Source organism: Colobus angolensis, unplaced genomic scaffold (assembly GCF_000951035.1).
Source record: "Colobus angolensis palliatus isolate OR3802 unplaced genomic scaffold, Cang.pa_1.0 Scaffold142, whole genome shotgun sequence".
Lineage (NCBI taxonomy): Eukaryota > Metazoa > Chordata > Mammalia > Primates > Cercopithecidae > Colobus > Colobus angolensis.
The window spans coordinates 4,747,945-4,762,102 of NW_012114511.1; the positions used below are offsets into that span (position 1 = coordinate 4,747,945).

The following is a 14,158-nucleotide window of genomic DNA, read 5'->3' on the forward strand; positions in this document are numbered from 1 at the left end:
AATAACTAATAAGCTTTGGCTAAGCCTAGGAATGCCTGGGTCTTAAGACTTCATTGAGGAAGGGAAGAAGGAAGAAAACATGGATCTGCTCTGGGATGCCCTGCACTCCATTCACAGAGGCAGGGTAGGCATGGAGCAGGGAGACAGAATCCAATGCTTTGCCATTAATTTAACTTAGATGAACTCCTCCTGGGACCTGGAGTCACTCCCCAGGAAGGATTCTGTGAGGACACGTCTGGCTCTCGTGCCCATGCTCCTGCCACTCTGCCCAATCAACGAACTTAGCAAATAGTAACGTGTTCACCATTACCTAATTTTGTATTATAAAATGGAATCAGGAACATAAATAGGAACAAGTAGCAAAACCCAAGCCCTGCATAGGACCATTATCCTCTCAGCCACCTCTGCGTAGGCCAATGAGTTTGGAAAGTTTCTCACAGTTTTCAAGTTTCAGCGACTCTGCTTTCTGTTTCAATCGTTCATCTCTGTATAATCCTGCTAAATTTGTCAGCTCTGACTCTGAAAGATAAAAGAGGTAACCAGTTCATCAAGAGTTGAGCTCCTTTGTTTCATTTCAACATTTCTGGAGTCAAAGCTCCTTTTACTTCATTTCAAGCTTTTTCTTTCAATTAAATGTAAGAAACATTTACTCATTTATTCACAAAACACATCTTAGGCACTAGACCAGGTGCGGAGGATTAAAGGGCACCTGTGACCCTGCAGTCCAACGGTATCTGTGCTCTTATAAAAGCACTGAACTTAGTTCTTGCCAAGAAAACATTTGGCACCAGACTTAGGAAACCTGCGCATGTGCAGTGAGACCGCACCATAGCCTCCTACAAGTGGGATTCCAACGGCAGCTGGGAGAGAATGGAGTCCAGTGGCCTATTCCTGTCATCTGAAACAGACAGCTGCTTTATTCTTCTCCTGCATTGCTGCATCATAACTCACATGTGCGAAGGCACACAGAGCCTACTACTGCCGGGTGTGCGTCTACACAAGGCCAGGGCGCTACTGGCATTCTTCATTTCCTCACCACATGTGGGGTCCCCAACTCAAAGGCCAAAGGTAGCTGGGTCTTTTTAAAAGTTGAATCATCTGAATCTGGTGATCTTTGTCTCCTTGACTAAAGGAATTTCATTTTCTCTTCATGGTGGAGAAGGTCATTCTATTTTTAACCAGAATATAATCTCTGCTGTGTTTCCTGACTCAACGGTGGTTTGGCTGCCTCTATTTTTTATTGTTTTGTGAGGTTTCAGGCATACTCAGGGAGGAATGCCTGAAAAGCACCTTTAGAGACATATTGCATATTAACAGGATGGCATGCTTGGATGTGGTGTGTGGCTTCTGAAAGCCTCCAACAGCAGGCAGCTACTCAATGTTTAAAGGACCAGACTTGTAAAAATGCTATTTTAATTGTTTTGAAATATGCCTATCCATTCTTAATCGTCTTGCTGACAGATTTTGTTTTTCTTGGGGGAACGAAAGACACCTGTCTGATTAATCAGCAAACTGCCTGGAAACAGGAATTATTATTTAGCCAGGGGGAACAATGGGCATTGCTTTCTGAATACGTTTCTATCAACACAAAACACTGCCTGGCATTTCTGCTCCCAATGATGCTATTTACCCCCAAGTAAGGCCCAAAGTGCAGATTAAGTGCAGGACTCCAGGGTGAGGGGTGGATATGCATAAAAACCCTCCCTCTACAATGGAGGCCACACAGCCTGGGCTCTAGCCCAGCAGTTGCTTGGCAAGCAGTGGGTCTCCCAGGCTCCAGAACAATGTGCTCTCCCTGCTTGGTGAGGGTGCCTGCAATGCCTGCTAGCCAGGGCTTGTCTTGGCACAGTCACCCTTGTGGGTGATGGGGCTTCATGGAGGATCATGGGCCGTATCCAAATGAAAGCTCTCTGCTCCTGCATCCTGCCCAGGGCTCGGCACTAACTCCAATCTCAGACTTCCTTGGCATGTGGGTAACCTCTGCCCAGGAGGCCTCTGTGAAGTCAGTCTGTGCCTTTAGTCCTCTGGAGTCACAGTTACGCCAGTATTGAAACCGATTCTGTGGTTTTGCTTTTCTTTGAAATTATTTCCTTAGGTTTTTCATTTGCTCAGCTTTTCTAAATGCCTCATTCCCTGAAATCTTGTTCCAGGAAACATTAAGGGCTAGTGACTCTTTATATTTTCTACATTGAAGGCCACTTCAACAAGCTGATGAAAAACAACTGCTTTTCTCAAAATATCACATTGCTTTTCATAAAGCTCACTGAAACCAGCTCAGAGACCCCTGCTCCAGAGCAATGACCTTGTACAAGGTTAGTGTTTCAAGGAACCATGTCCCACATCCCCACTACCAAGCTCAGAGCAACTTCTCTTCAAACTGCCAGTGAATCCTTTCATCCTTCAATGAATAAAGGGTCAACTTCAAGAATATGCTACTTTTGACAAATTCTGTTAATATTCAATAACTTCTAAGCAATGTAAAAAAGTTTTGGGGAATGGCAGGTTCCAGAGAATACCTTTTCTTCTTAGCAGAAAGTTCCCCTTCCTCTGAATGTCACTGTAACAGATGGACAGAGCATTGAGCCTTAAAGATAAACTGACTCAGGCAAATTGCCAAGAGAAGCAAGACCCAGAACCTCTCCCAAGAACATGCTGCAAAAGAGCCCAGATTGGTCTCGACAGCTGAAAGACTGCAACGGATCCCAACTGCCCTCATGATCCAGCCCCATGAGATGGTACTGCATCCAGTCTACAGTGCAAAGCCAGGTAAAGCCAGGACTCCACCAGACATTAGGCACTTTCTATGTGCCAGACACTGTGCTAAGAGTTACATCCATGCCATCTTCCATCACCCACATAACCTCTCCCGGAGGAAGTGGACTCTATGCCCATTTCAAAGCCTAAGCTTCTACCCACTAGGTTATCCCGCTCAAGGGTGTGGAAAGAAGTGCTCCTCTGTCAGTCCAGGCCAGGAGCTCAGCTCAGCTCAGCTAGGCCAAGAGGCAGTCCCTGCCTGCTACTTTCATTCAGCCCAGCCTAGTGGTGTGGCCACTTGCTCTGGCATCAGGTTTACTATCTAGATGCAGCTGCGAATAAGTAAACAGGATAATTAGTGTTTATAGTAAGGGATTACTCATAAAAGTTTACCCAGATTGGCCGGGTGTGGTGGCTGACGCCTGTGATCCCAGCACTTTGTGAGGCTGAGGTGGGCGCATTACTTGAGGTCAGGAGTTCGAGACCAGCCTGACCAACACGGTGAAACCCCATCTCTACTAAAAACTACAAAAATTAGCCAGGCATGGTGGCATGTGCCTGTAGTCCCAGCTACTTGGGAGGCTGAGGCAGGAGAATTGCTTGAACCCGGGAAGTGGATGTTGCAATGAGCCAAGATTGCACCACTATACTCCAGCCTGGGTGAGAGAGCGAGACTCTGTCTCAAAAAAAAAAAAAAAAAAAAAAAAAAAAACAAAAAAAAAAAAAAGTTTACCCAGATTAAGCATTCTAAGGAAGAGCAGAGAAAATAAATGAACCAAAGATTTAAAAAGTCAGTGGCTAACCTTGCTAAAAACAGTTTGCATTTGGTATTTGCCAAGAGTGAACTTTGTTCTCAAGTGAGTTTATTTTTACAACCTCCAAGTGCTAAATTTAACCTTGTTGGCTGCACTTGCTGCTGGATTCAGAGGGCAGATGCTGCTTGTTCTCAAATGGCACTTGGGTTGTGTGCAGGCTCTGCATAGCCACTGTACTTAAATGCCAGAAATAGATGTGTAAGGGGTTTGTGCTGATAACCCCCATTTGGAACTTGTGGGTACATGCTTCATGCTTACTCACTGGATTTTTTTTTTTTTTTGAGATGGAGTCTCGCTCTGTCAACCAGGCTGAAGTGCAGTGGCATGATCTTGGCTCACTGCAACCTCTGCCTCCTGGGTTCAAGTTATTCTCCTGCCTCAGCCTCCCGAATAGCTGGAATTACAGGTGTGTGCCACCACTCCCAGCTAATTTTTGTATTTTCAGTAGAGACGGGGTTTCACCATGTGGCCAGGCTGGTCTCAAACTCCTGACCTCAGGTGATCCACCCTCCTTGGCCTCCCAAAGTGCTGGGATTACAGGCATGAGCCATGGTACCTGGCCACTCACTGGATTTTTATTTATACCTGGAGAGTGCCGAAGCGCTGAACTAGGCCTCGTGGGGATGGGGACAAAAGCTTACAAACCACCTCTGGTGCAATCCTTACCGTGAGCGCTTTGCATAATTCCAGCATCTTACTGCCATAGAGAAAGATGTGGGGCAGGGGGTGTTTGAAGAATGTGAAATGCAGATTTTCATCCAGTTCTTGCAGAAAGCAACAAAGTCAAAGCCCTCTCAGGACCCAGACAATAGGGACTTTCAAGACATATACTGGCTTTCACCTGATTTGGATCCATGTATATACCGCCTTTTTATTGAGACAGGATCTCGCTCTGTAGCCCAGGCTGGAGTGCAGTGGAGTGATCACAGCTCACTGTAGCCTCGATCTCCCAGGCTTGACCTCTTGAGTAGCTGGAACCACAGGCATGTGCTGCCATACCTGGCTTATTTTTATACTTTTTGTAGAGATGGGGTTCCCAGGCTGGTCTCAAACTCCGAGACTCAAGTGATCCTCCTGCCTCGGCCTCCCAAAGTGCTAGGACTATAGGCATGAGCTACCCTGCCTGGCCTATATACTGCCTTTTAGTATGAGGCCTTTATCCTGCTCCAAAATTCTTTCCTGATTTTTGATTCTTGTAAAATCTAGTTTAGCAATGGGGTAGAGTATTTCCTGAACCCTCAGTGTTTTTCAATAAAAATGGAATTTCCTCTTCCTGTTTAATTTCCTCTCATATCCCAGAGTCACTGCTCACCAACTTCCTAATGCACTTTGAGAGAACAGTAGGACTTTGCCTTACAGAAATAGCGGGCAGAGACCAGGTCCCTAAGGGTGAGTTAGGACACTAACCCTGCTGTTGTGATTCACAATCTTCAGCATTCTCATTGTTTTCTACTCCTGAGAATCCTCTCTTCAAAAGACATTTGTTGAGCACCTGTTCTGAAGCAAGCACTGTGCCAGGGCCCTGAGACACAAAATTAGTAAGGCCAAGTTCTTATTCCCAGAGAGCCCATAGTCTTGCAGGGGAGACTGACATATATCTCTGGAACTCTTAACACTGTGTGATTGGTACTATGTTAGCAGGTTGAACAAAGTGCTTTAAGAACACAGAGGAAGGAGAGTTTAACTTGAGGGCAGAGTTGGGAGTGTGTGATGGTCACTGAGGGCTTAGCAGCACTGTGACCGACGAGCTAATTTTATCAGACTCCATTAGATATTTTTTTTTTTTTTTTTTTGTTTGAGACAGAGTCTCGCTCTGCCGCCCAGGCTGGAGTGCTGTGGCCGGATCTCAGCTCACTGCAAGCTCCGCCTCCCGGGTTCGCGCCATTCTCCTGCCTCAGCCTCCCGGGTAGCTGGGACTACAGGCGCCGCCACCTCGCCCGGCTAGTTTTTTGTAGTTTTTAGTAGAGACGGGGTTTCACCGTGTTAGCCAGGATGGTCTCGATCTCCTGACCTCGTGATCCGCCTGTCTCGGCCTCCCAAAGTGCTGGGATTACAGGCTTGAGCCACTGCGCCCGGCCCTAGATATTTAATGATACTCAGTAATAAGGCTTTAGAAATGAGTCAGAATTTGCTTTTTAAACATGAGCCAAAACTTCAGTTAAAAGGGTAGCCCCTGAAAAATAAAAAAGAAAATAAAAATAACCAAAACCAAGTTTGAGATGCGGTGTGTGTGTAGAATTCAAGTGGGACCAAAGGTGAAGCTGTTGGCTGAGACCAGGCTGCCCCTGCTGCAGACACTCCTTAGTAACACTTGCTGGAGCTGTAAGCCAGTGGCAGACGCTGTCATCCCCACTGTCTCCAGAGAGGGAAATTGGGGGGAAGGCCTGCCACACCCAAAGGGGCAGACCCAGGAGGTCACTTTTGTTCTGTGTGGCCACAACCAGCTGGAGGTGAGGGTAGGGGACACCTCATTCAATACCAGAAACCTCTAAACTTTTGTTCTGGTTCAAAAAGTAAGGCTGGCTCAATCAGATTTCCCTCCAGGGAGTGTGAAATTAGGAAACTGTACCAAATCAGTGAGCACCAAGAACTTAACGGAAGTGTGTGCTGCAGAAAGGGGCACTGACTGGTGAGGCTGGGGAATTTGAGAGAGTGATAAGGAGGGTGGCAACCACTGTAAACTATGGCAAACAAGGTTATATATATGGAAGAAAGAAAGGAAGGCAGCTGGTGGGGAGAAGAGAGGGGGCAGATGGGCAGAGAGGTAGAGACCCAAAGAGAGATGGGCATATAGACAGGTGACTAGCGCCACCTAAATTCCTAAGATTTCCAAGTCCTGGCCACACGTATCCTGTCAATAAATTTCCCCCACTTTTTTGTAGTATCCTGAATGGCCTTTGTCCTCTGACTCTGTTCACATAAACATGTGTAGCCCCAAACAAGAAGAGAGGAGGGATCAGGAGGCTGGGGGTGCCTCCTGCTGGGAACCACGGCCATCGGCTAATGCCCCTTTTACAGCATCTTACTTTGTTGTTTCTCCTTCCAACAACTAGTCTGGATATAATCAATGTAATCCTTCTCTATTGTCTTCTCCAGGTCACGCAGAGAAGCTCCTCTGTACGCCTTGTCAAAGTTTTTATCCACAAAGTAAGGCACCTGCAGGTTCTGAGTTTCTCTAGAAATGGTGTAGCCCAAGGTCCTGAAATGAGACAGAGGCTCATGTGAGCTCATAATATTTGGCAATATTACTCTTAGCACTGACCTCACAGATATCATCATCATCATCTGCTCATAGAGCAGAGGTAGAGATCATTTTCTAATGTACCCAACACTTCTTATATCCTTAGCAAAATTATAAGTATAACATCATCATAATTGTACTATGTAAGCACATTCATACTATGAATTCAGCTTCAGCATAGTTTATTCTCTTAAAAGACTCACCTCTCTTTTACTGCTCTCTGTGCTAAAAGAGAATGCTGAATGCTTAAAACAAACAATTTTTATGTTGTGTAGGATCTAGTATGGTACCTGACAGAGTAGGTTATTATAAATGCTGGTTGAACTGATTATTATATATAGCAAATTAAAAAACAGATAGCTCACACCAACCTAGAAGCAATATTTTGGACATGACAAAAAGTACTTCGCACATAGCTGCTAATTGAGAACTGCAAGAAACTCAGACAAAATATTTCAATGATGCTTCAGAGCTAACTCTCTGTGGGTCCAAGGCATCCAAAGGTATCTGATGCTCAGCAACATTAAGAGTACTGAGCTGACTAAATTCTAACCATCAGGAAACACAGAAGGGACCTCAAACTCAAGTTAAAACAATGTGACAGAAATGTGTAGAATCCAAGATGGTTTTCTTCAAACTGGACAAATTCTACTTAAAGGGGCTACATTTTATTTGGCCTTTTCCCAGCCCTCTCCTTAGATCCTCTCTAATTAGAGTAAGAGCCGAGGCCATGACTGCTCTCCCCTCACTCTAAGGGGTTGGGGGATCTTACAGAGCAGGTCCGTGCTTACCCCGCTGGCCTCACAAGAAAGAAAGCTGAAGTGCCATATGGAAAAACATGAGAAGCTGGGAAACAGAGGAAATCGGTGTGTGACCTGATGGCAAAAACCTCTCTCTGAAGGCTGGGCGCAGTGGCTCATGACTGTAATCCCAGCACTTTGGGAGGCCAAGACAGGAGGACATCAGGTATTTGAGACTAGCCCAGTCAACATGGTAAAACCCAGTCTCTACTAAAAAATACAAAAATTAGCCAGGTGTGGTGGCACATGCTTATAATCCCAGTTACTCAGGAGGCTGAGGCATGAGAATCGCTTGAACCCGGAGGAACTAGATTACAGTGAGCCAACATTGCAACACTGCACTTCAGCCCAGAAGCCTGGGCGACAGAGCAAGACTGCCTCAAAAATAAAAACAACAACAAAAAACCTCTCTTTCAGCCTCAGCTTTGCTCTCGGTAAAAGGAAAATACTAGCTGGGCGCGATGGCTCATGCCTGTAATCCCAGCACTTTGGGAGGCCGAGGTGGGTGGATCACCTGAGGTTAGGAGCTCGAGACTAGCCTGGCCAACATAGTGAAACCCTGTCTCTACCAAAATACAAAAATTAGCTGGATGTGGTGGTGTGTGCCGCCTGTAATCCCAGCTACTCAGGAGGTTGAGGCACAAGAATTGCTTGACGGGGAGGGTTGAAGTGAGCCCAGATTGCACCACGGCACTCCAGCTCAGGTGACAGAGGGAGACTCTGTCTCAAAAAAACAAAAACAAACGAAAAAGGAAAATACTGACCTGGACTGACCTGGAATGATGGTCTTCAGTCTACAGTGATCACTGACAAAGACTCTTCCTGTTATGTATTGTCTAATAAATTCTACTTTTAAAAGATTTTTTCCCACTAAACTATAATCATGAATAATAATTTATTATTCATTACTAACAAAAAAGATAATCTAGTGATTCTCAAACCTCAGTGTGGACCAGGATAATCTGGAGGGTTTGCTAAAACTCAGGCTTCTGGTCCTACCCCCAGAGCCTCTAATTCAATGGATTTGGAGGGGCCCTAGAATCTGCCTTTCTAACATGTTGCCTGTTGATACTGATGATGGCTGGTCTGGGGACCAAACTTTGGGAACTGAATCAACTGAAATAATTAATTGAAGAAATTTTTAAAAATCCTATCAGAGTTTATAATCTGTATGCAAAAAGCATTACAAGGAATTTCTCTATCTTCAACAAAAACAAAAAAATTGAAAATAATCACTTGATCCCCATTATTAATACTATGCTCCGAGACCCACAGGGTCCAGCAATCCTATCAACAGCTCAACAGAGTCTTTCTAACTCTACCATGGTGTGATAATGTGTTCATCTAAACCTTAAATTCTACTGATCCTTCAAAAACCAGTTACTGCTGTTCTGCAGCTGACCAGATGATGTCACTATAGAACAAAACAATCTATTTCCCGAGGCACACAGGAGACTGCTTCAGCATTTTTGAGTCTCAGCACCATGACTACCCAGCTGTTCCTTTCAACATCAAATTGGTGTTTTCTACAGCAAAAGGTGAAATGAAATGTTAGTAATGTATCAGCAAAACCTTCAAGTCTTTCACCCCCAGACTGTTACTGAAAAAGATTGAGAAATATCAGACTTACGATTTATAGAACAGACTATATGGGGGATTAGTAGCCAGCAGCTGAGTAATGACAGATATAATCACAATCACAAGAACTGGAAGTAGCTGAATAAATGCAGAATACGTAGTCTGAAAAAGAAAAAAAAAATACTTGCTGTAAGTGCTCTTTTTTCTCCTCTGTTGCCCAGGCTAGAGTGTAGTGGTGCGATCTCAGCTCACTGCAAGCTCCGCCTCTCAGGTTCACGCCATTCTCCTGCCTCAGTGTCCCGAGTAGCTGGGACTACAGACGCCTGCTACCACGCCCAGCTATTTTTTTTGTATTTTTAGTAGAGACAGGGTTTCACCGCAGCCAGGATAGTCTCAATCTCCTGACCTCGTGATCCGCCCACCTTGGCCTCCCAAAGTGCTGGGATTACAGGTGTGAGCCACTGCGCCTGGCCTGTAAGTGTTCTTTATCAATATAAAGCTTATTGAAAATAAGACAGTCGTCCCAAAGAAAATAACAAATTACCAATGCACTGCATAGGAGGATCCACAAAGCCCCAGGCTTTTCTGGGAAGGTTGTACTTTCAGCTGAGAAGTACAGGTTGGGCAGTCCTAATCAGAAAATTCAAAATCAAAAATGCTCCAAAATCTAAAACTTTTTGAGTACCAGGATGACATTCAAAAGGAAAGCATTTTGGATTTCAATTTTTTCTTTTTTTTTTTTTGAGACATGGTCTTGCTCTGTCACCCAGACTAGAGTACAGTGACACAAACATGGCTCACTGCAGCCTTGACCTCCTGGGTTCTGATGATTCTCTCACCTCAGCCTCCTGAGAAGCTGGGACCACAGGTGCACACTACCGTGTGCAGTTAATTTTAAAATTTTTGTAGAGACAAGATCTTGCCATGTTGCCCAGCTAGTCTCGAACTCCTAGGCTCAAGCAATCCTCCTGCCTCAGTCTCCCAAAGCATTAGGATTACAGGTGTGAGCCACTGCACCCAGCCTCAGATTTTCAGATTAGGAGTTGTCAAATGTATAATGGTATAATGCAAATATTCCAAAATCCAAAAAAAAAAAAATCTGAAATCTGAAATACTACTGGTCCCATTTACTTCAGATAAGGGATACTCAATCTATACCAAATAACCTTTATTCTCTCTGCTGAACAGGCTGAAGAAGGCCCAACAACAACCTGGATTGACACCCAGTAATCCCCCTGCAGCCCCATTAACAAGACCAATGAAGCAAACATCTCAAGGTAAACCTGCCCAGACTGTGCCTCTTACAGGAGTGGGGCTCTAGGAGCCAGGTTAGCATTATGCTTGGCCACAGCTGATGGACTGGGAGGACTTCTAACTCTGGCAGAGATAATCACATTTTCTCTCCTAGGAATCTGGGATTGAGACTCATCACCCTTCACTTCTGTGTTGTCACTTTAAGGAAGAACACACACCGTCAGGCACTGTAGACTAGCTATTTGCAAGGGGAAGTAGAACAAGCAAAGCTGCTTGGTGAAAACAAAACAGAGGCAAAGAGTGGCAGGAAAACTAGAGACAATCTGGGCCCAAAGAGTCCTGCAGAGCACAGCTGCTTGGGAGCCTGACAGTATCCCAGTTCTTTGTTCCTGTCTGTCATGAGGCCCAGCTGTGCTTCTTATCCTTGAGCTTCATGAGACTCCTTTGATCCCTTACCTTAAACCCCCTTTAGTTCTAAATATTTTGAAGAGAGTTCCTATTTTCTGCAGCCAAGAAAATTTTGAAGCCAGAGCGGGGCACAGGCCTGTAATCCCAGCACTTTGGGAGACCAAGGCAGGAGGATCACTTGAGTCCAGGAGTTCGTGACCAGCCTGGGAAACAGGGTGAGAACTAATCTCTACAAAAAATGAGCTGGGCTTGATGGCATGCACCTATAGTCCCAGCTACATGAGAGGCGGAGGTGGGAGGATTGCTTGAGCCCTGGAGTTCGAGGTTGTAGTGAGCTGTGTTTGTACTATTGTACTCCATCGTGAGTGGCAGTGAGACCCTCTCTCAAAAAAAAAAAAGCCTTGATGAAGTCAGCCCCACAGGATTGCTGAGATCCTGGGAGAGCCACCCAAGAATGGGCAGAGGGAGGGGATACAATTCTGCCTATTTAGGCCAATTTTCCAGCTCTTCTCACCATTGCTTTTGCTTTCCGAAAGCACATCTTAGCAACATATCTCAAGTTCAGCTTCTAAAATTTGATCATGTACCATCAAGGTTGGTCCAGTACAACTGTTTATGGGCAGCAGCACTCCTCCCTCCCTAGGTACCTGAGGTTTCTCTTCTTCCTCCTCCTTCTGAGTCTGTGTCCTCTCACGTCGGTGCCGTCGGCGGTAATAGTGAGCATCATCTCTCACATTTGAAAACATATGAATATTTCCTGGAAAAGAAAGAAAAAGAAATACTTAGTATGGGATATGGCGAACACTCCTTCCTTGCCTTTTTCTTTTTTTTTTGGAGACGGAGTTTCGCTCTGTTACCCAGGCTGGAGTGCAATGGCATGATCTCAGCTCACTGCAACCTCTGCTTCCTGGGTTCAAGCGATTCTCCTACCTCAGCCTCCTCAGTAGTTGGGGTTACAGGCACCCGCCACCACGCCCGGCTAACTTTTGTATTTTTAGTAGAGATGGGGTTTCATCACATTGCAGGTTGGTCTCAAACTCCTGAACTCAAGTGATCCACCCACCTTGGCCTCCCAAAGTGCTGGGATTACAGGCGTGAGCCACCGCACCCAATCCTTCCTTGTCTTTTTCAAGGTCCTCGTTCCCAGCTAGGTTTGTTAAGGATAGAGTATTGGCCTATTTTACCCAGTAGAAAAATAAGACAGTAGGCAAGCCAAGTGAACCAGCTGGAGCTAAAGTGTGCTGAGCTCTCCTGACTTCATTTAAATAGTCCTTTGCAACTAGTGAGAGAGAACCCCCAAAAGGCTAGAAGAGAGAGAGCATTTGGGCCATGAATCCTATTTGGCATGTTCACGTCTGCTTCTGTGCCCAATACCATATTGTGTCACTGGTATCTTTTAATAGCAACTCATAAAATTCAATTTACTTCCTGGGCATTGAATTATACCAACTTCCAACTTGCTGGGGGTACTTTCCTATCTTTTATCTTTGTAAGTGCCATTTTATAATAATAATAATAGGCATTTTGTTACTTATTTAGAAGGCACTTAAAAATATCTAATCCTCACAGTGACCCTGTGAAGTAGGTATTATTAACAGCCCCATTTTTCAGGAGAGGAAACAGGGTCAGAGAAACTAAATGATCTGGTCAAAATTATGCACAGCTGGAGGCTAGAGACTTGCCTCAAACTCCTGCTCAACTGATTCCAAATCCTTGCTGTTTCCATCATTCCATTGTCCCTCTATTCAGATTTTCAAACAGGAGTTTGCTGAGAGCCATAAATAAAGAAATATGTTTAAGAATGATAATTTGGGGAGACTAACCTGTAGGAAAATGTCCTCCAAAGAAGACGTTGAATAGTTCTTCTGCAGTGATGTCAGCTTCAAAATCCCTGTAATAATTATAAGGTCTGGCTCGAGGGGCAGTGAAAGTCACCTGTTCATCTCCGTATTCATCATAGCGAAGTCTCTTATCAGGATTGCTCAGGACTGCAAATGCATTTCCTATTGCTGCAATCAACAAGAAGCAGCACATGAGGACATAGTCTTTGCTATGGCTGAGAGTGATCACAGCAGCAGTGATGAAGAGCCTAGAGGTGACTCGTGCTGGACAACCTCTCAGGGGCCCAAGGAGAGGTGCTTGGGCCTAGAAAGTTCTCCAAAGTGCTTGCCCTTCAGGTTTTCCCTAATCGCCAGAAACAACAACATTGGAATCACAGGAATTAAGAACTACTGCTGAAGTGAGTTAACTCCCAGTCAACAGTCCTGGAGTCATCCCAGCTGTCCTAGAAATTAGGAATCCCCCCTCAGTTTGGGTTCCCAGTCACCACAAGTCCCAGGCATGTTGGGGAAATGTTCTCCAACTGGTCAGCACTCTCATTCATAAAAAATGTGTTCTGGCCAGGCACAGTGGCTCATGCCTGTAATCCCAGCACTTTGGGAGCTTGCAGTGAGCCAAGATCATGCCACTGCACTCCAGGCTGGGCAACAGGGTGAGACTTCGTCTCACACACACACACACACACACACACACGAAGAAAATTTTTTTTACAGATGGGGTCTTGTTACATTGCCGAGACTAGTCTCAGATTCCTGGTCTCAAGTGATCCTCCCACCTTGGCCTCCAAAAGTTTGGGATTATAGGTGTGAGCCACTGCATCTAGCCAAAACAGTGTTCTTATTTCACTTGAGTGCAATGGTTTATGTTGGAAACAGTTCATACATCCGTAGTGATATTCTAACTTGTAGTTAGAAAAATTTCCTGAATTCTACTCTGAAACAATCTTAATAAAAACCTTCCTGCCTGACTAAAAACAGTCTTCATCATAGTCTTATTTCAGTTAACTTTAGATAATTATTTTCTGAAATTAAGAAATGTATTTCCAGTGTCTCAAGGAGGTTTCAAAGGCTGAATAATTACATATGTTTACCAACATGTCTCCCTTCTATGTGCAAATGTGCGAACCTTGACCAATTTCATTTAAACATACAATCAGTAGCACCAATCAATACAAACCTCAAAAAAAAAACCTTTTAAGGCATCCCCCACTCTCTACCTGTAATTCAGTCAACACTGTCAGAAACACAGTCAGAAAGAGTATTTCTTCATGATTCTTTTACCTGGGGAATTGTTAAATGTTTACCTTGCCACTCTGTTACCCACAACTCTATATATACATATGTACATATATATTGTAATAAGTATACATTTATTTTATTTTATTTTTTTTCCCGAGACAGAGTCTTGCTCTGTCGCCCAGGCTGGAGTGCAGTGGCCGGATCTCAGCTCACTGCAAGCTCCGCCTCCCG

General features: G+C 44.7%; 1 protein-coding gene across 3 annotated transcripts in view; it reads right to left on the reverse strand.

The window, feature by feature from the left end:
* Window positions 1–293: 293 nt before the first annotated feature.
* The window catches only part of DNAJC18 (DnaJ (Hsp40) homolog, subfamily C, member 18), a 32,314-nt gene continuing 18,449 nt past the window's right edge, over window positions 294–14,158 (reverse strand). For 2 of the 3 annotated variants that reach the window (XM_011935325.1, XM_011935324.1), the window contains 5 exons: window positions 12,674–12,859; window positions 11,498–11,607; window positions 9,241–9,350; window positions 6,596–6,768; window positions 294–519 (listed from right to left, as the gene is read on the reverse strand). In XM_011935325.1, coding sequence (XP_011790715.1) covers window positions 395–519; window positions 6,596–6,768; window positions 9,241–9,350; window positions 11,498–11,607; window positions 12,674–12,859 — 704 coding nt within the window. In that variant the 3' untranslated portion in view covers window positions 294–394. The remainder of the gene's footprint in view (window positions 520–6,595; window positions 6,769–9,240; window positions 9,351–11,497; window positions 11,608–12,673; window positions 12,860–14,158) is intronic. The other variant, XM_011935326.1, reaches the window with a different exon arrangement.